The following is a 22,724-nucleotide window of genomic DNA, read 5'->3' as shown; positions in this document are numbered from 1 at the left end:
AATAATAACGCATAGCAAACATCCAATTTATGAAATTTCATATGATCAAATACCGGTAAGGAATGTTTCATTAACAAGTTATGCAAATATTCAATTATATTTACAAAATTGGGAGAATTATAGATTCATATACACAGATGCATCAAAAAATAAAGAAGAAGTAGGATGTGCTTTTATTGACTCTTCAAATGGAAATATTAAAAAGTTTAGACTACCTGGAGAGTGTTCTATTTTCTCGGCAGAAGCATATGGAATATATCGTGCATTGATGTACATAAATAATATTCCAGATAAAAGGATATTAATATTAACAGATGCTAAAAGTGTTTTGTACAGTGTGCAATCTTCATATAAAAAGTTATATAAGGCATCAGCATTGGTACTTTAGATAAAAAGATTGTATGGTAAGTTAACTACAGAGGGAAGGACAATTCATTTTGCATATATACCAGCACATTCAGGGTTTCATTATAATGAACTGGCAGATAAAAATGCTAAAGAAGCAAGAATTATGGATCACAGAACGAATATATTATTATCACATACAGATATGTTACCAAGAGTTAAAAACAAAATTCAACAAGATTGGGAGATATGGGTCAAACAAAAATTTACATATATGGGTCATTTATATAAAAATGTACTAAATTTAAACAATAAGACTCCGTGGTTTTATACATTTAATATACCCAGAAAGTTTTTAGTTTTAATACTAAGATTGAGATCAGGACACATACTTTTAAATCACCATTTATATAAAATTAATTTAGTAAATTCACCTATGTGCAAGTGCAATCTAGATCAGGAAGATGCTCATCATGTTATATTTCAATGTCCACTTTATACCACTCAAAGGGAGATGTTATTCAAGAATCTAATAAAAAAAGGAATACCTCTTCCAACTTCTTTATCCTGTTTAATATCGTCACCAGATGTAACAATTGTATTTATCATTTGTAGATTTTTTCATGATATTAATATAGACATATGAAAATTGTAAATATTCAAAATGTGTAACTTGATATAGTCACCAGATATAACAATTGTATTTATTATCAATTTTAAATTTGTATGATAATGATGTAGATAAATTATGTATAAGAAAACTGTATATATTCAAAATTTGTAATTTGTGTAACAGTGTCATGCATGACATATTTTTAGGACACTTGGTGTAGAGCTGGTATAACAGCTAAAACCAATAAAATATGAATGAATGAATATTCTATATATTCGAACGAGCGAAAGTGGTTCAATGCAGTACTCTACTTCTAGACACATTGAACACGTAAAAATGGGACACATGAAACAATTGTTTACAGCAAGTGTTATTATGTGATTGAATTTTGAACTCGCCGCCAAAGTTTCCGGATACGAGTCCCACTCTGTGCACGGGTGTTCTTATCCTCATCCTCGTCCTCGCGATTGGAAAGATGTGGCAGAAAAGCGAAGTAAAATAACAAAAATACAAATACGAATCAATTGTTTAGAATATACTATGTTGAAGGGCTTTTGGTTCTAAATGTGGTATCCGGTTAATTTTCTTACTAGTTCGAGAATACGTCTGTTGGAGGTCTTAACGACGTAGATTGCTAATATATCAGGTTATCTTAACTAATTTAATTATCTCCACCTCAAGGACGTATTTAGGGATTCCAGGGGGTCAGTACCCCCTCAGAAAGATTTACTAAGTAAAAAATTAAATAATGAGAATAATGAAATAACTAAAATTAAGTAATGATAATATACTTGTTTCTTATAGGGTTATTTACTTGTATTTCCTCCAAACTTATTGGAAGGCAAGGATTATATTGTGATCATATGACTTTGAATGACGACAGTACCAAAAAAGATTTATGCAACATTTATTACTATCATCAGAAACTTTATTTTTCAACTGTATCAAACATCCTTTTCCTTATATTCAATACATTTTCAATTCTTTATCAATTTCACATTAGTTTCCTTGCCAGGGCAGTTTCCTTTTCTTTTTACAAATTTTGCCAATCTTAACTACAGATAAACTAGATAATGAATAAGTGCTGTTATATCAATATTCTTATACCGTCCATTTACCTATTCATGTAATAAAAATATATTAACTAATTTTAATATTTTAATTAATTTAATATAATTATAATTATTATTATTATTTTGACAACCTCGAAACATCTTTCTAGATACGTTCCTGCTCCACCTCTATTATATCACCGAAGATCTACACACATACGCAGGGGTGGAAAAATACATAGTTCCCGATCGCCATGGGGCCTCAAAGTTTTCGCCTGCCGCCTGAATTTTCAAATTCAGTGCTAAAAATTTAGTTTAATATTTCAAGTTCGCTTATGGAAATTTCTATGACTTTTTTTAAAAAATAACGAGTATGTGTTTTTTAATGTTTATGTATCAGGTGTGTAATTGAATCAGAATATTAAACATGTTATTATATTGTTGACACTGTTACCAGCTGAATTAAAAATCTGCGGCGATATGTAGAGTCGGCCATATATATTAGAATTCAATCAATCAATGCTGTTACCAGTTGAGCCTTCTTTAGTTACTTTTAATGAAATCTTGTATTAGTTTATAAATTAAATGTTTCAAGATCACATTTCAAAATACAGTAAAACCTTGTTAATCCGGACTAATGGGAGATAAGTTGACCGGTTTAACGAAAGTCCGGATTAACTGAAATAACCTAAAAGAACAGTAGAAAGTGCATTAAACTCCGTTTATAGCAACTAAACACGTTTATTATGGTGTATTTAAAGGGCATAGGTCTAAATACACTATACAGTACAGTACAAAGTCTGCGCGAAACAGAATTTCATCAGTGGTTGACTGCCTTTTCTTTGGGAAGTTCTCTTGTTGACTTCTAGCCACATTTAAAACCTTGCATTCTGCTTTCTTTTTTTGCCTTTTGCCTGTCCGGATTAAGCAAAGTCCGGCTTATCGGAGTCCGGATTAATGAGGTTTTACTGTATGTAGTTTTATTCTAGTTGGATTCATAGCTATATTACACCATATTTGCCATAAGAAAAAAAAGGGCTGGTTTCTGAGAAAAATGTGCTGGTGCCTGAGTTAGTTTTTGTTTTTTCTATCATTGCTGATACATATTGAAATAGGTATGAATTTTCTTTTATTGTTATGGAATTATGAAAATATACCCTAAAATTGCCATAAGTCTAATTGATATTCCTTTGACAAAAATCAACAATACTCAACGTAAGTTGTAATCTTGAGGATAGCATGTAAACTGTTGGGATATTAGCGAGTTTTCAATAATTCCGTAACAATGGCAATCCTCCGTATATCATATTCACATTCTCACATCGACTCCATAATCTACGAACCGTAAACTATAACACAGAATATTTCCTTCATCTCGTCTCCTTCATCACGCCATTATCAATGTTAGGTTGATTCTGCAGAGGATTCTAGACCACAGACAACTAGTTTCCGGATTGGAAACTTTACCCACTGATCAATTTGAAGCTAATTTTCCCAACTTGGCAACTCTATCATGGTGGTGAGCATACTATTATGTTAGATTATATTTTACGTCACTATATAAACATTAAATTTACCATTGATTATGCATAATTTTATACCATCTGCGGACTGAACTTTTATCCATATTTTGTAAGTTAATTTTGGACTTAACCGACTGCGCTGGAATGAATCATGATAACATTATCGAAATTACGTTTTTGCTTTTGCCATATCTCGTACTTAAAACACGTAATATAAATTGTCGCTAAATTCGGACCGAAATTTATAGTCTAGACATTTAGTGGGATGGCTCAGATCCAAAAGGTTTGAGGATATTGAATGCTCTCATAAATATCCTACGTTAATGTGAATAGATCTTCTGTGGCATTGAATTTTATAGTATTACCTGTCCTGCTATCGTGAACGCACTTATGAGAATCAATTGCAGCGGCCATCTTGCTTTGTAAGACCTGTGCGCCCATAGTCTGTGGGCTCCTACTGTGACGCCTCCTCCAGAGAAGATCATCATGAAAATACCTGAAAATAACAAAATCAGAATATAATTTGTCATTTACTAAAATACGGCCAGAGTTATTTCCGCCCTCCAATAATATAAGAGAGCGGGAAGATTTGAAGAACATGCTCGTATGATTGGCTCTTTGGAGCATCTGGTGTTATTCCCGCCTCCAATAACATGAGAGCGCGTCTGGTTGGCTGTTACGGGCGCATGGCGTTTTCCCCGGCCTCCAATAGCATAACAGCGCGGGTAGATTTCAAGAACATGCACGTCTGATTGGCTCTTTCGAGTACCTGGCGTTATTCCCGGCCTCCAATAGAATAAGGGCGCGGGAAAATTTCAAGCACATGCACGTCTGATTGGCTGTTCCGCGCAGCTGCTGTGGTGAAACAACCCCGCAAGCGACCAATCACGACGCCTACTTCCTAGTGACGTAACAGCCTGGGCCAAAATCGAGGATTCATGCCGAAACCTACAACTGCTCTGGTATTGGCATGTTTTCTGAAGCTTTTAGTGTTGCGACCGCCAAATAACATTGCTTCGGAGTAGAGTGCTGCCACACTCCCAGACTTTACAGCTAGGTACAGTTACTGGCAATAAAGTGACATAAATAGATACTTCACCATACTGCGTTGTGCGTGTTGCCTAACTCTACGACGATGACCTAATTTGCTATTGACGTTGATGTTCGCAAAACACCGTATAGTTATGCAATACACGTGACACATTGCAATGAATCGAGCATTCAAGGATTTAGTTGTCCCATTTTTATTGCAAGCAACTGTACAACTCAAGTGAACCTCAGGTTATTCTTGCTATGGTACCTACTTGGCTGGTCCTCTGAAACCTGGTAATATAAATGCATTTACATGTGCGTGCGCTGTGCTCTATGGGAGTAGGTCATTCGCTGGAGCAAATCACGCCAATTTGCATCGTAGTAGGCAACCAGTGGCGGCGAATTGGGGACGTGGTGGGCCGTTGCCCCCGCACTATGCTAAACTTTATTTACCAAGGGAAAGTAAACTGTCCTGGCCCCAGTTTGGCGTCCCAATCGCCGCCACTGAGGGTAACCATTGACTATACTTAATTAAATTTAACGGACTATTTCAAAGTGACGTTCGATATTTTTCCAGTGAGACGATACTCTCCACGTTTCAACCCAATCACAGGTTTAAGCTCTACCCAGACAACCGTCCGTAAACGACCTTCTCAAAATTTAAGTATCACAGGAAAACACTTGACATGATGAAAAAAAGTACAGAGGGGTAACATCAGGCGAGCATGGTGGCCAGGAAATTGGCTCATCACGGCCTATCGAACGATCAGGAAATTCTCTATTAAGATACTCCCTCACTTGTAGGCTCCAATGTGGCGGGGCACCATCTATTTGGAATATCACTGCAGGTTGTAAATGACGTAATTGGGAACTGCAAAGTTTTCGAGCATATCTAGGGCCATATTTCCTGTTATTGGTTGCTCCACAAAAAAAGATAGGCCGTGATGGGCCAATTTCCTGGCCACCATGCTCGCCTGATGTTACCCCCTCTGTATTTTTTTTCTTTGGGGTTATGTGAAAGACATTGTGTATTCTGGCCCAAAGGTACGATACCTACAACAACTGCAGGACCGAATTAGGAATGCGATTGCTTCTGTCACGCCTCTGATGCTACAGAATACGTGGAGAGAAATTGAATTCAGCTTGGACATCATCCGTTTCACAAAAAGAGCTCACGTGGAACTATACTGAGCTGTGCTGAGTTGTAACTGCTACCAATGAAACTTGGTGAGTTTATCTTCAAAATGCTTTCTATTATTTTTATCTACTTCTATCCATATTAAAACCACAAACATTTAAAAACTATCAGTCCCATTCGGACACCCTGTTCTAGAATGAAGCACTCCTCTAATTGTGATTCTTCTGCAGCTGTTAGTAAAGTAGACGTTCCAGGAAGAGGATCACAGGCCGTGCACACGGCTGGTGCGCCTGCCGCTTCGTATTTCTTTGCGCTTTTTATGGAATTCTAGCACACGGTCCTTAATGCCCCCTGGTCCTTAATACACCGGTTTACCTTAGTTGTTCTCATAGTGACGTGCTCAAAGGGGGTGGATAACCTTTGGCCCAGAAGGTTTAAAGAAAGAACGTCTTTGCAGGTAAAGACTGCAAAATATAGACACACTTTACTGTTAAAATAAGAATTATATTATCTTAATAGTATCTTCCGAGCCTTGAACTCATAGACCCCCCCCCCTAAATTCTCAAAAGTCTTGGGCTCGCCACTAGTCTCGAATTTGTATCCTATTTCCAACAGTCCCTATCTGCAATGACAACAAAATTCAAAATAATAGCAAGTAAGAGAACAGCAGATATTATGGAGTTATTAGGTATTTTCGATAGTGTCGTGGCTGTATGACGCAGTGTAATCAATCAGGCCAGTAACAACACTTTAATAATAATAATAATAATAATAATAATAATAATAATAATAATAATAATACTTAGTAGAGTGATAGAGCGTGCGAAGAGAGAGAGAGAAAGAAAGGAAAGCATACTCTCTCTCTCTGAGGACCAGTTAAATTTAATGTACTAATTATCACACGAAATTCACATTTGGGCTAAAAACAACATATTTTAAATCTGGTTTTAAAATTTTGACAGTAAAGTGAGGCACTGGTCATTCGGGGCGTCCACCAATCTTGCCCCGACCCCTAGTATCGTCTCCGCCCTATGTTCGATCTCCTGTAGAACTAGTCTCAACTTACTAGTTGTAAAAAATTAAATGCATTAATACAAGAGCATCAACAACAACAATAAAAATAATTCCCCATCGGGGGGGATTTGTTTCTCTCTAAGTTTGACAATCCTCGTGCAAGATTTGAGTGTCATTGATTGATTTATTCCATCCACTAAAACATACACACACAACACTCTCGCCCAAGCACTATCTGGCTGGTATTGTACCCGCAGACCCCAAAATGTGTCAATTAACACATAATAGGGTAGGGTGGTACATTTTCGATATAGGTACTATTTCGGTCACCCGTTCTAAAATGTCGAATATTTTGCTTCCTGTTACTGACAACGCTGATTTGAGGAGTGAGAGTTGTTGCGTGGGGTGTCAGGTGTGTTGCGCAGAAACATCGAGAAATTCTACGGAAAACACGGAGAACCAGACATAATTTTGTATGGTCAAGGTGCATACGTTGGAGATGGAATAGGTGCTTTGTATATAAACGTCTGCCTGTCATTTTGCGTGCCCCGTGTATATGCTTGCACGTAGGACAGCGAAATTCAGGTCAAACGTGGACGAGCATGTGGTGGCTGTAGCATGTGGCATCTGTAGCTATCTGGTGAGAGATGAGGGAACTACAGAAATACTTGTACATATTCGATCGGCGGAAATGGTACAATTTCGATCAGCGAAGTATACAGTTTGAGTTCCATTACCGAAACGCATGCAACACATTACTTCACAAAGTAAATGCGTTGTTCAATTTATTCTTACAGATGCCTCGCAAACGAACACCGAAGAAGGTATATCAACAGTATTCGTCCCGAGTTCTCGAAAATGCCGTACAGAGTATTCTAGAGAGACACTTATCTATACACGGAGCATCGTAACTTTATCATGTTCCATTTGTCACCCTCCAAAACAAAGAAACGATGGCAGGTCAAGAAGCAGTGAGTGTTACTTCCCCTTCCAGGATTGATGTTGTCCATTCAACAGTTTTCTCCAAGCAGATGGAAGACGCAATTGTGGAGAGGAGAGGATTGGGATTGACACCGAAGGAAGTGCGGGTAGCTGCGTAACGATGTATGTAGTTAAACAGAGTTATTAAACTAACAGAACATGCAGCTTGTTTTTATTTTGATCCTGTAGGCCTACGCCATAGAAGAAGTTGCAGTTGTAGCTAATATTAAGGATACTGTTTCTTCACTCAATATTGATCCAAATTGTACCGCACGGTGATCAGATTTGTACGTACCAAGGTAAAATTCTAATCAAATTTTATCCGACCGAAATTTCGTTCTGCTGTCTACAGTAGCAGAACTATTAATGTCAGCGTCTTTAGTAAAAGGTAAGCATTTCATTGGCACAAAAACTGTAATTTTGGTGCCTGTTTTTTTCAAGTTATATTGAATTTATTTTTTTGTGATCGAAAATGTACCACCTTACCCTATGTATATTTTATTGATCTCGCCGCCGAAGTGCTCGAATTCGGGTCCAGGATTCTGCTTGGGTGATCTTTTTTAGTGTTCCTTCATCAATTTAATTTAATCATCACTCATCCTCATGGTCACGATTAGTCAGAAGTGATAGAAATGAGACACTAAATAACAAAAATCAAATTTTGTGACTAGTAACACATTAAAGTGCAAAAGCTTCTTTAAACTCTTTTAGTGCATCAAAATCCGCAGTTAAATGCATCGAAACTTACTTTCATGAGCTACTGTTCCGTGTGACGCACTAAAAATGCATCAATTGAACAGGCCAGACACGACCATTTCAAGGGAACCAAAAATATACGATATCAACTTTGATTTCATGCTTTTCGAGTTCTCTGTCGATACATTGCTAAATATGTTTGTATCATGTATGACACTCAGCAACAGAAGAGAATTAGGACAACAAATATTTCTTTATAAAATTATAACTGGGTTGTTGGATAATAGAGAGTTTCTTCACCAAATATGTTTAATGCTAGCACATGTAATTTAGGAATAAGAAATGTATTGCTATATAATATCCCTAAAACTGAAAAGTACAATCACCATTAATTACAATGAGTAGTATGTATAATAGAATAACATCCACAAATCCAAATATTGATTTTAATCTTAACATTTTGGAATATAAAAATGCTAGAAAAGCCATACTTAACAGAGATACTTTCACAAATGGTTGATTGTTTATTGTATTTATTATTTATCGTAGAATATGTTATATATGTATTCCTATATCCACATAAAATATGTGTGTGTGTGTGTGTATATATATATAATGTAAATATATGTATGCGGATGAGCTTATGGATGTGTGTCCATTAATATGTGTATGATTTTATTTCATTATTGTTTCCATCCTGTTATGGTTATATTTATTCTGAACAAATCTAATCTACATACGTATTCATGAGAAATGTGATTTTATACTATATTCTCTAATAATAATAGTGGTTGTGGATTTATGGATATAAGTATGTGTGTGTGTATATATATATATATATATATATATATACCATCTTTTATATTTATATTTATGCGAGCACATCATTACTCTACGTTATATAAGTATACTTATGTTATAATTATATCTGTGTAATATGTATGCATGATATTTAATCTTACTTATATTAATATTTACTTTATTTATGTTATATTAATGCCTCTGTAATTGGAGATATCCTTTCTCTGTAGATGGCAATTAAATTAAATTAAATCACTACTTACACCACATGTTAGTGTAGGCCGTGGCGCTGGTGAACATCATGCTGAGACCCCACAGCCCGAAGACGTGGGCCATGGCGATGTTGAAGACATTGAACCATCGGATCTCCTGGCAACTGTAGTCCTTCGCTTCCTTAGGGTCTTTCTGAAGGGCTCCAGTCTCCTCCTGCTGCACAGGGCTCACAATGCTGTTGGGTGGCATCGCGCTGCAAAAACAGAATAATTTAGTTTAGCTTTACAATATAATGAAGGTTTGGCAGAGTTGGCATGTTTGAAACAAAAGTGTTTGAAACAACTTATGTTTAAAACACACAGCTTTGCTTCCTTGCTAGCACGATCCCGTTTCCGTAGAGTGCTAACGTTATGTTACAGTGACAACAAAGAATCTGCAGTGCATGGCTATACAGGGTGTATCATATGCAGGGCCCGGATTCTGATGACCTAAAGATCTTTGAAAAATTGTAACGAGTGCACTCACGGTCCCCGAAATGACGTGTCAATCATACCCCGGCACGGGGCCAAACGTCGTTATGTGTACGGGAAACCGGTCGTGACTCACGGTCCAGTTATCAAGTTCGGTACTGAGACGGTCGTTTATTGTCATACTATTGCGAGGCGGAGATTAATACCTTGGAAAGTTACACTGTTTTGTTTACCTTTGATATGTAGATTCGAACAATCATAAAACACTAATAGCATAATATCTGGTACCTGAAAAACGTCAAATAACAACACTGACGAACGGTAAAAAGTGAATATATATTGTAACAACAAAAATATTGCAATCAACAACTGTTTACAAAGCCTCCTCACTCTCACAACATTCACTCTATCTCTCTTTCACACACATGAGGTATTTTTATATGTGAAGTATGGATACAAATCATGGATCTCATTAACATATCATTCCTTTTAATTTTTAAACCTTTATGTGAATTTAGGGCATTTGTCTGCCAGCTCCTGTGCTCTTTTAAATTAACTTAAGTGCCAGCCCTCGGAAAGCGGTTAACTAAGACAATTGGGTCGGCGTGGTTAAATCTTTCGTTCGAATGGACGTGTGCATCGAGTCGTAAGCACGACTTTATACAAATTTCTCGGACGGGGGTATTACACATAAGCCTCTCTCGTCCAATGAGAACAACTACACAATTACATGGGGATGCAAAAACTTAACTGGCTCCAGCTGCCGGAATACTCTAATCAATCGTCGGCGCGAGCAAAAATTACCTTAAAAACCACTATGCAACAAATAATACTATTTCACGCACACGACCTTGCAATAAAAACAACTACGCTTTCCACAATTAAAAAGGACTCATCAGTCAACAATTGACAAATTAAATGGCGCGACGGGGCGGTCGGTTACACAAGACATGGAGCACACTTTGACAATTTACACTAAATATTAAAGAAATGAAATGGAGCTTCTAACGCTGAATGCAGACAATTAACTTAGAACATCTGAACATGAAATTACCCTTTTTTATAGCAATACCAAAACAATTTTTAGACGCGGAAGTTAGGTTTGGGTTTTCCTGAGTAACTTTGCAAATAAGTGAGACTTCGGCGTTAACTGTACGGTGTTGATACTAACGACGCACGTTTACATGTACATGAGACCCTCTGAAGTATACTGTACCAGACTCTGCTACATGGCGTGGTCATTCATCTCTCCTGGACGCGGGACTTGCACACGGTTCCTTTGTGGCGAAATTGTCCTCCGAGGTCGATCGCGACGAAGAATAATTGCGACGATCTCGTGTACTTGCACCTCCTTTGTACTTCGGGTGTTCCTCTTGCCACTAGCGTCGGGTGTACGTGGTCACGCGTCGGTTCAGAATCTCTCTGGCGACGGGCTTCGATTCGGCGTCGTTCTGGAAGCGTCGTTCTGGAGTCGTCCTTCAATCTCTCCCTCTGGCTTCGATCGGCGTCGTTCTGGAGTCGTCCTTCGGGCTTTGGGCAGTGTTGGCTTTGGTGTCGTCTTTGGCGTTGGCTGACTGGCTTCGTCGGAAGATGGCGATGCATCGTTGCGGGTGTCAGGGAAGCGACGGCCTCCCTTCTCTATCTTCTTTAGCCCTCCATCCTTATGTAGTCCACGCTTGGCAAAAACAAATCACCGCGTAATCTTCACCAAAATAAGGCGCACACTGGTAATTCTCTATCTGCAAGTTGCTCACAGTACGTAAGGAAACAAAGTTCACGGACACAAAGCAATGATCACGCGAGAGTGTAGCGCGGAGATGCTCTCTCTGTGAAATCCGGGTCAAAAACTGTCTCTGGGATGGTAGCACCGTATATTTATAAGAGAATCAAATTCGTCCGTTGAAACCCACGCTCAGGTAGCTTGGCTTCGCTTTTGGAGGAGATGCGAATGACCTGTGTCCATTGTCTTGAAACTCGGTCACCGAGGCGTCTTCGATACTTGCAGGCGTGGGGTCCAGCTGATATCTCTGGTCATCCGTGAACATGGGTTAGCCCGCCTGCTGCGACTCGAGCCCGGTAGCGGCGAAAATAATCTTTCCTTATCTCCGCGTTGGTGGAAATATGTCATGTTCTAAGCGGCGGCTGTCACTCAAGAAAAACTCGTCCCCAACTCCCGACGTCTGGCTCGGATACAAGTTTATTCACAAAATAAATCAAACCTCACACTTTCATGTTTGTGCATAAAATGAATCAATATATAAAAAAAATAATTTATATCGAACTGCGTTTCACATGTCACTAGATACCGTGACATATCGCCCTCCTTCCGATCAAAAAAATTCTGTAGGCGAATAAAATTTTTTACTACTCAGGGGCATGAAATTTTGACTACAATTTTTTTTAACACCCTGTACAAGAAAAATAAACCAGTTCGATAACACAAAACACATGACATAAATGATACCTCCAATTTACATAATAAATATACATATTATACACTCTGGGTATGGCGCAATGTTATTTTATACTTCTAGAATGGCGCGATGTCGCTTAACCATGTTTCGCCATCCCATTCCTCCCTTCGGCGCTGACGACCTGACGGCCCCGGCTGTGGAGATGTGTTGCTGGGATTCGGACCGTTCGCGTTTCGCGTCGGGCTCCTTTGAACCCTCGGCGGGCTGCGCCTTGTGTGCCCGTTGTCAGAACGCGGGCTCTCCGGTCTACTGTCGGGGTGACGTTGATAATAACCATTGTTCACTCGCCCGTTGTAAAAGTTGCTGTCGCCGCTGTTGCCATGGTGACCCGGTGACCTAGGAGTTTGACCACCTCGACGTCTCTGTCCCCGATACTGGCGTCTCTGTCGTGGCGAAGGCGGATCATCTCGAAACTGGCGGACTTCGGCTCCTGGAGCGCGTTGCTGCCCATCGTACCTCCTCTGGACGAAATGGACGCGTGGGTGCTTGTTTCCCCGGTTTCCTTCTTCCTCCGGTCGTCTCCTTTTGTTCCATCTGTCACTCCGCATCCTCTCGCGTTCCTCTTCGCACTGGTTTAGGTTCTCGAGCGTGAGCGACATGGCTTCTGCGTCGAAAACGCACGCCCCGTTGAGATGCCGTCTTATCTCTTGCGGGTAATGATAAATTAGGGCCGCAATTATCCCCGAGGTGGTCATCTGTGGCTGGAGAGCTTGGAACACATTGAACTTACGCCAGAAATATTGCGAAAAAGTAAGTCCCCCGTTCCTGTCGTACCTCTCGTTCCTCAGCTGGATGAGCATCCTTTCCACTTGCATAGGGCGCTGAAAGTGTGTCAAGAACGCTTCCCTAAACGCCGAGTATGAATGAAAGTGTATTTCATTCCGATCCAGCCAGTTCTTTGCCCGATCTTGCATTAGGCCTTTCAGCACGAGTAATCGCTCTCCATCCGCAAGTCCTAACTCCCGGGCTGTTGCTTCGAATTCTTCGATGAAGGCAGACGGCAAAATCCTGTCGGCCCCGGAGAACTTCTTGAAATGTTTCTTATATTCCGGCGGGAACAGAGCCCTCCTCGCCGGTGCTGGTTCAGATCGTATATCTTCCCGGGTTGAAGTTTGGGCTTCGAACGGTCGCGGCGATGGAAGATGTAGTCCAGGTTCCACTTCGCTTCCTCCGTTGACAAGCGTAGCCGGCCTTGCGTCACTTGCGCGCCTTGAAGACGAGGGGACCGCAGCTGGCTGTGGTGACGTCATAGCTGCCGGCTCTCGCGATGATCCGGGGACGTCGGCTACGTTCAGTCGTTGCAGTTTCTCTTCTATTTCCTTTATCTTTTCGGAATTCCCTTCCGCTACGCTCGCCGCTCGCCGTACTTGTCGCTCGAGGGCATCGTTGCTCCGAGTGCAGTCTGACTCCAGCTGTGCACATTGTTGGCCGATGTGTTGCAAAGCTCCTTCCTGTTCACGCACGCTCTGCGCCAGTGTTGCCACCTTGGCTTCCTGTTCATTGAGGCGAACGTCAGTCCTGGCGATACTGGATTCGATTCGAGCCTCGGATTCTTGGATCGTCTGAAGGAGTTGTTGCTTTATTTCTTCTCCGGAGGCGCGAACCGTCCCTTGGAGGCGTTCTTCCATCCCTCGTGCGTCGGTCTGCATCCTGGTTTCCAACCCCTGGATGTTGGTCCGCATCTCGGTCTGCATTCCCTGGATGTTGGTCCGCATCTCGGTCTGCATTCCCTGGAGCATCTGGAGAACCAGCTGAAATTGGTTGGAACCACTGCCACTTCCTACGTCATCTTCTTCCTTGCTGTGGTCGCTGTCCGCACGTGACGATGTACACCCTTGGGCACTTGGTATCTCCCTTTCCATTTCCAACGGGCCCTTGCACTGAAGACAAACCGGTCTGGCCCCCTCGCTGTTGATTTCGAAATCAGCAAATTCCTTTCCACAAGCCTCGCAAACCATCATGACGTCACTCTTGTTCAAACAGTCTATACGACGATTTCTTAATCTCATGAAGGCCTTTCCTTAATTATCTGCTCAATCTTCTGTCGCACTTTGGAACAGTTAAGCAAACTTACGCGAGCTCACACAAAATGTGAATTACAAATCGATACATAAAAAGAAAAAGGAGGTCCGTCGGGAATCCCTTATCCCGCAACTCAGCCTGAAGCCATAAATTACGCCAACAACCAAAAAAGTACACAAAAAGTACATAAAAATGCCCTATGCAGCTGCCCTTGCTGCTTTCGCCGAAAAAATATCTGCCCTATTGTTACCAATTACGCCCAAAAACGTGTCCTTACACGTGAACATACGACAAATACATGAAAATAACCCTCGAAATACAAAACGAAAAACACACAAATCATCAGGAACCTAACACAAGAATTTTATGCATGACGTATATAACAACGAAATTTCTACCGCTCTCGCAACCTGGCTTTCCTGGAAAGACATGACAAAAGTTGCCGTCCCATGTTCGCGGCGCCAAATGTAACGAGTGCACTCACGGTCCCCGAAATGACGTGTCAATCATACCCCGGCACGGGGCCAAACGTCGTTATGTGTACGGGAAACCGGTCGTGACTCACGGTCCAGTTATCAAGTTCGGTACTGAGACGGTCGTTTATTGTCATACTATTGCGAGGCGGAGATTAATACCTTGGAAAGTTACACTGTTTTGTTTACCTTTGATATGTAGATTCGAACAATCATAAAACACTAATAGCATAATATCTGGTACCTGAAAAACGTCAAATAACAACACTGACGAACGGTAAAAAGTGAATATATATTGTAACAACAAAAATATTGCAATCAACAACTGTTTACAAAGCCTCCTCACTCTCACAACATTCACTCTATCTCTCTTTCACACACATGAGGTATTTTTATATGTGAAGTACGATACAAATCATGGATCTCATTAACATATCATTCCTTTTAATTTTTAAACCTTTATGTGAATTTAGGGCATTTGTCTGCCAGCTCCTGTGCTCTTTTAAATTAACTTAAGTGCCAGCCCTCGGAAAGCGGTTAACTAAGACAATTGGGTCGGCGTGGTTAAATCTTTCGTTCGAATGGACGTGTGCATCGAGTCGTAAGCACGACTTTATACAAATTTCTCGGACGGGGGTATTACACATAAGCCTCTCTCGTCCAATGAGAACAACTACACAATTACATGGGGATGCAAAAACTTAACTGGCTCCAGCTGCCGGAATACTCTAATCAATCGTCGGCGCGAGCAAAAATTACCTTAAAAACCACTATGCAACAAATAATACTATTTCACGCACACGACCTTGCAATAAAAACAACTACGCTTTCCACAATTAAAAAGGACTCATCAGTCAACAATTGACAAATTAAATGGCGCGACGGGGCGGTCGGTTACACAAGACATGGAGCACACTTTGACAATTTACACTAAATATTAAAGAAATGAAATGGAGCTTCTAACGCTGAATGCAGACAATTAACTTAGAACATCTGAACATGAAATTACCCTTTTTTATAACAATACCAAAACAATTTTTAGACGCGGAAGTTAGGTTTGGGTTTTCCTGAGTAACTTTGCAAATAAGTGAGACTTCGGCGTTAACTGTACGGTGTTGATACTAACGACGCACGTTTACATGTACATGAGACCCTCTGAAGTATACTGTACCAGACTCTGCTACATGGCGTGGTCATTCATCTCTCCTGGACGCGGGACTTGCACACGGTTCCTTTGTGGCGAAATTGTCCTCCGAGGTCGATCGCGACGAAGAATAATTGCGACGATCTCGTGTACTTGCACCTCCTTTGTACTTCGGGCGTTCCTCTTGCCACTAGCGTCGGGTGTACGTGGTCACGCGTCGGTTCAGAATCTCTCTGGCGACGGGCTTCGATTCGGCGTCGTTCTGGAAGCGTCGTTCTGGAGTCGTCCTTCAATCTCTCCCTCTGGCTTCGATCGGCGTCGTTCTGGAGTCGTCCTTCGGGCTTTGGGCAGTGTTGGCTTTGGTGTCGTCTTTGGCGTTGGCTGACTGGCTTCGTCGGAAGATGGCGATGCATCGTTGCGGGTGTCAGGGAAGCGACGGCCTCCCTTCTCTATCTTCTTTAGCCCTCCATCCTTATGTAGTCCACGCTTGGCAAAAACAAATCACCGCGTAATCTTCACCAAAATAAGGCGCACACTGGTAATTCTCTATCTGCAAGTTGCTCACAGTACGTAAGGAAACAAAGTTCACGGACACAAAGCAATGATCACGCGAGAGTGTAGCGCGGAGATGCTCTCTCTGTGAAATCCGGGTCAAAAACTGTCTCTGGGATGGTAGCACCGTATATTTATAAGAGAATCAAATTCGTCCGTTGAAACCCACGCTCAGGTAGCTTGGCTTCGCTTTTGGAGGAGATGCGAATGACCTGTGTCCATTGTCTTGAAACTCGGTCACCGAGGCGTCTTCGATACTTGCAGGCGTGGGGTCCAGCTGATATCTCTGGTCATCCGTGAACATGGGTTAGCCCGCCTGCTGCGACTCGAGCCCGGTAGCGGCGAAAATAATCTTTCCTTATCTCCGCGTTGGTGGAAATATGTCATGTTCTAAGCGGCGGCTGTCACTCAAGAAAAACTCGTCCCCAACTCCCGACGTCTGGCTCGGATACAAGTTTATTCACAAAATAAATCAAACCTCACACTTTCATGTTTGTGCATAAAATGAATCAATATATAAAAAAAATAATTTATATCGAACTGCGTTTCACATGTCACTAGATACCGTGACAAAATGACCTTTAAAATGACAACAAAAATCCTGCAAAATGACCTAAAATATTTGAAAAATGACCCAAAAATTCGTACAAAACTCAATCTGCTTATTGAAAATAGTATAATATTCCAAGACACAATTTAACAATTGCTTCTTCACCTTGTTGTGTCGTACGGACTGTGAATAAGAAACTCGATAATGTTGCATTTCGCGATTTTCAGACAGGCTTTGTTGCGTTGGTAGTTAAAAACAGAGTAAGTACCGCAAGATAACATTCAGACAAAACAGAAATTGTTGAACTTCTTATGTTTCAGCATGCAATGACACAATTTTTTTTAAAAAAAAAATGACTTAAAAATGACGCAAAATTTTAAAAAATGACAGAAAAATAAAAAAAAGGTAAAAATGACCAAAAAATTACCCCAAAAAATTACATTTCTTCAACCTGAGGAGGTTGTTCAGGATTTCTATACTACAGAGGCTGTTCAGCGTATATTTGACCAAACGCGATTCCTTCCCTCTGCACTCAGAATGAACTCGCCCAGCCTTGGTCGGGCATGTTTGTCAGTGTAGTGTGTGAGCTGTAAAAGAGTGGTTGCGTTTTCTCGCTTGGCCGAAAATCCCGCCCAAACTGATCCGCTTTTGGGAGGAGTACAGTTGTATAACTTTTCCAAGTGTTTGCGTTTTCTCGCTTGGCCGAAAATGCTGCCAAAACTGAGTCGCTTTTGGGAAGGTTATGTTGTAGCCCTTTATGGCGCAAAGTTCAGTGTGTCAATGATCAGGAAGTAGTGTAAGAGCAACGATTGTGACGTTAGTTTGACTTTATTCAAGAATGTGTTCGGCAAGTATAAGGATTGCATGGCCCCAGCGTTCGGTTCTGCAACAAAGGGGACGACAACACGGCCGTGCACACAAGCCACCACCAGAATGCAGGCGAAACTTCGCCGAATGGCCATGCAAGAGAATTCACCGACCCAAAGACAGATGGCGAATCATCTAAATATGTCTTTAGAAACTGTTAACCGCACCTTGCACCTGTAGTTAGCAATGTCTATGTTGTACCAGTTAAAAGATGAAATGTCATCAAAATCCGAGCCCTGATCATAAGTAATAGCGCAATCTGAAACATTTGAAAGTACACGATAATAGAAGCAAAAAAGTCTCAGTGAACATGGTTATGCAAACGAGCCGTTTTCGAGATAATTGCGAATGTGTGGTTACAAGTCGCCCCTGACTTCAATGTTTGTAAACGTCGTCCTAGTTGGTAAAATGCTAATAATGTGTGCGAATGTGTGGATAGAAGGCGTCACTGATTACATTTTGTAAACACCGAGTGCCTTACTCCTTGCGCGTTCCGAGTTTTGCTCTTTTTATCCATCCTGTTTGATTACAACGCCACCTCTCGGAAATGTTCTGTTTTGTAAACAAAGAGCAAACCTCGGAACGCGCAAGGAGTAAAACAAGCGGTGTTTACAAAATGTAATCAGTGACGCCTTCTATCCACACATTAGCACACATTATTAGCATTTTACCAACTAGGACGACGTTTACAAACATTGAAGTCAGTGGCGACTTGTAACCACACATTCGCAATTATCTCGAAAACGGCTCGTTTGCAGAACCATGTTTACTGAGACTTTTTTGCTTCTATTATCGAGTACTTTCAACTGTTTCAGATTGCGCTATTACTTATGATACACCCTGTATAGAAACACGATAGCGTCGAAACAATGCCTAAACCAACAACAAAGTTATCAAGAGTAGTTGCTTGACTTGCCTTCCCGATGGCGTACTGGCAGGCACGTAGCCAGAAGGAGGGCTAAGGGGGCTGAAGCCAGGGCTAAGGGGGCTGAAGCCACACCGAAATCCTACAAACATGTAATATAAATGTAATTTTTATTGTTAATAACAGAAATAAAGTTGCACAGTAAAACTGCATTACATCGATAAAAATTTAGTGTATAATAGAGGAACCAGGTTAAATTTTTATATTTTGCAATTTAATCCAAAGAATAAATGGATCCACAGCTTCAAAAACTTATAGTTTTCTTTGTGAGAGGTCACAGAATATAAACTTTATCAGTAAAATTTACCACTAACTGTTAAAGTCTTTTTTTTAAACGATTATGTAAAAGTTAGTAACAAAATACAGTAACTATGATTTTCAGTACACTAACTGTGCAAAATATAAGAAAAACAATGGACAACAATTCTGTTAGATATTCACAGATACGGTGGATTGAGTAGCAAATTCTCTCCATTTATGTAATAATAACAATAAATTTGGATTGAAATTGGTATATTTTAATAACCTATAATAGTTATTATTGTAAAATAACAATAATTATTATTGTCATTATTATTTGTACTAATCAAGTTTCATCGATGGCCTCACCCCTTCTACAAATATTTCTGGCGACGCCTGTTCTGAAATGGGATTAGCCTTACCCCCAGAAATAGAATTCTGGTTACGGGCCTGCGTACTTGTAACACGTTGCCTTGTAATCAAGGGGTCCCGGGTTCAATGCCCGGTGGAGGAACATTACACAATGATTCGGATCCAGTTTTAAACAGTAGGTCCTATATGTGCATAGTGCATATGTGCATAAAGTGGGCTTAAAACAACAAATCAACTCATTCAACAACTGATGCTCTCTGTGTCAAATTTTGTGGATGGTTATTGGCCGAAATGATGTTTATATATATTTAAGACCGTCGCGAATGTATTTCTCACAGGTCCTCGCATTTTCTAACGGCAGTCCTCCATGTAGAAAAATGGTTAGTGCTCTCGCCATTGGTGCGAAAGGTCCCGGGTTCGATTCCCAGTAGGAAATCCTAATATTTTGTCGTTGGCCCAGGGTCATGAGGGCAATTTGGAGCTACTTCAAAAGGTAGGCTTCGGTCTGAAATGGAGAAAACAGCGGCGATGGTACTCAACGCGCTGACCACACGTCAACCAATAAAAACACAGCTTGGCAGGCCCTGGCCCTTAGTGTGCTGTTGCGTCATGGAGTTTATCTTAATTTAGGTAAATACATTACTTCATTTGAACAATGATGGACATAAAATGCCCCCAATTTACGTTCACTACTACACTGGTGCGTATTTTCATATTTCGTATGAATTGAAGCTAATTTCTTCTTTTAAAAATATGTTCTGAAGATTGTAAATTTAATGGCGTCTAAACAAGATTTAAATTATAAAATTATAAAACTCCTGAACTGATTGCTCTCTTGAATGAACTAAATTCGAGTAAAGAAAATGTTCCTTATTGATTTTTACCTGGTTTAAGCCGTTTAACACTGCTTCTCCCTAGACATGGGCGGAGTTTGAGCTTTTGCTTTGGGGGGGGGGGGGCAGACTCTGGGAGAATCGTATGATTTTATAAACTAGGGGATATTCAATAACCCTCAGGTATTGAATATCCCTAGTTTTTAACGGGTCCGGAGGCCTTCCTCCGGAAATTAAAAAAACAACAACTTAAGAACACTAAGTTTTATGCCTTTTAGATTTCAAAATGTTAAATTTCCTCGCTTAAGTAAACAACTATTAATCAGTATATTGGTTGTCAGTTCTAAAAGAAGAAAAAACAGTACGATTATTACATTTAATTAATTTTTTATTGATACAATACTCGTATTACTTTAAAAAAGTTACGGTACAATAGTAATCTTCAGAAATTTTTGAAAAATTAAATTGAAAAGTTCTTTTGATGCCTCAGCAGTAACTGTTGACTCAACAAAAAGTAATTTTACGTTTTTCTTTCTTCAAACTGTACACATCAATCAAATCGTCTAAGACCCGCTATTGCGGCGCAATTACCGCACATGCCATCATGCCAAACGTCAAGATTTGCGGTATGGTTTCATAACAAAAATGTAGTAACTGAACTTAATCATGTGTTATTTTTTAGTCTTTTTTAAGTTGGGGGGCCAGCCCCCCCCCCTGGCTCCTCCAGAACTCCGCCTATGTCCCTAGAGTCCCTGGATATATGACTTGACGTCATTCAAGACAATTTTAAAAAAAACAGATGAAGTGCCAACCAAGAATTTTCACCTTCAAAATGGTGGTCGCGAGTACTCGTATATGACGAGTACATGCAGGACTCTACTACAGCGCTATAACTCTACTTCTCCCTGCACAGCCACGCCCCTGGCGGTGAAATACCGAAGTTGTTTGGAACAGGAATATCTCCAAAACTTTCACTAGAATGGTGAAGAATAATGCTTCATCGTCACATCCATCGGACAAAAAAGAAATCACTTTTACTACGTAAAAATAAAAGAGGAAAATTTGGCGCCAAATAAACGATCTCATCCGTACATAAACCCTGAGGGCCAATAATGTTGTTCTGTTAGATCAACTTTTGTCAGTATTATTTGAATCAGGCTATTGAATGAGACTTCGCTGAGTGACGCGCTAGGAAGAAGACGTATCGCGCGCGAGCTCTGTCTTCGTCCGTTTAAATCAAGTTGGAACGAATGTTTCGTGTGTCCAAAAGTGCCGGGAGTTAGTGCGGTGTGTGTGGTGATTGTTTTGTTTTTGGTGTTGTGTGGAGATCTGGAAGCCAGCTCTCCAGGAAGCCGTAAGTATTGAGCTTTTATAAACAATAAACAATTTGCTTTATGAGAACTATCCTCCGAGTTTTCCCACGCGGTGACTTTTCGGAACAGTCAGCAAACCGTCGACACCACAATGAAAAATAAACTTTGAACTTATAATCGCAGACAATATATTTCAGTAAAATTACACACCTGTTTAGTGAAAAACAATCCCGAATGCCCCAAGAAGGGGAATCAAATCGAAAAATCCCCTCACAGAATAAAACAAGAGAAAATGATACTCCATCCTTCCAAATTGGCGGTCCGGTCTCAGATCGGTCTGGCCTCCACTCACAAACAACAGTAGTTAATAAAAGACTGCGCTCCCAGGAAACATTAGAGGACCCAAGAAAGAAGAGAAACCAGCAGATAGGGGGCGGCCCCCAGTCCAGCCCCCCACCCCCCGTAATTACAAGGGCAAAGGGAAGGGAATTGGATACAATGAACCCCATAATGGAAAATATTCCAGATACTGCGGATATACAGCTTGGACTCTTCATTAAACTGTCACTAGAGCTAAATCTGATGATAACCAAAGACAGGAACATCGCATCAGAGAATAAGACATCTATTCTGGGAATAGTTGCTAAAATGGCTCAGGTACACCAAGACACAGTGGCGGAGAACAAGTCTCTAAAAACAGCATGCGACATTCTGCAAAGCACTGCCAAAGCAGACTCCAAACCCTCCTACGCTCAAACGCTGGCCCAACCGGCGGTAACACAATCTGGGAAAACTGCACAAATACAGAAGACAGTGCAGAAACCCAAGCACACTGTCTTCATATCAGATGAGAATCGAACAAAAGATTCAAAAAAGGTGCAGGAGGTATTTACAAAGGCAATCAACCCCCCCAGGGATGGTATTAAAATAAAGCAAATGCGGACGACTAACAAAATGCTTATAGTGGAAACGGAGACCAGAGAAGAGGCAGAGAAGATAATAAATCATCGCGAACTTGCCAAACTCAAGATCAGGGCCGAATTTCCTAAAAAGAGAAATCCGCTTCTCATCGTCTACGATG

The 22,724-nt window shown here is 40.5% G+C and overlaps 1 protein-coding gene across 1 annotated transcript in view; it reads right to left on the bottom strand.

The window, feature by feature from the left end:
- Positions 1–22,724, bottom strand: part of LOC146003814 (acyl-CoA Delta-9 desaturase-like) — a 54,052-nt gene that overhangs the window by 16,931 nt on the left and 14,397 nt on the right. The window contains exons 2-3 of the mRNA XM_083142234.1: positions 9,459–9,661; positions 3,899–4,029 (exon numbers count right to left, since the gene is read on the bottom strand). Coding sequence (XP_082998360.1) covers positions 3,899–4,029; positions 9,459–9,657 — 330 coding nt within the window. The 5' untranslated portion in view covers positions 9,658–9,661. The remainder of the gene's footprint in view (positions 1–3,898; positions 4,030–9,458; positions 9,662–22,724) is intronic.

The sequence above is a fragment of the Lepisma saccharinum genome, chromosome 20 (genome assembly GCF_977018435.1).
Source record: "Lepisma saccharinum chromosome 20, izLepSacc3.1, whole genome shotgun sequence".
In the NCBI taxonomy this organism is placed as follows: Eukaryota; Metazoa; Arthropoda; class Insecta; order Zygentoma; family Lepismatidae; genus Lepisma; species Lepisma saccharinum.
Note: the sequence above shows the minus strand (reverse complement) of the source record. Positions and strands in the feature narration are given on the sequence as shown.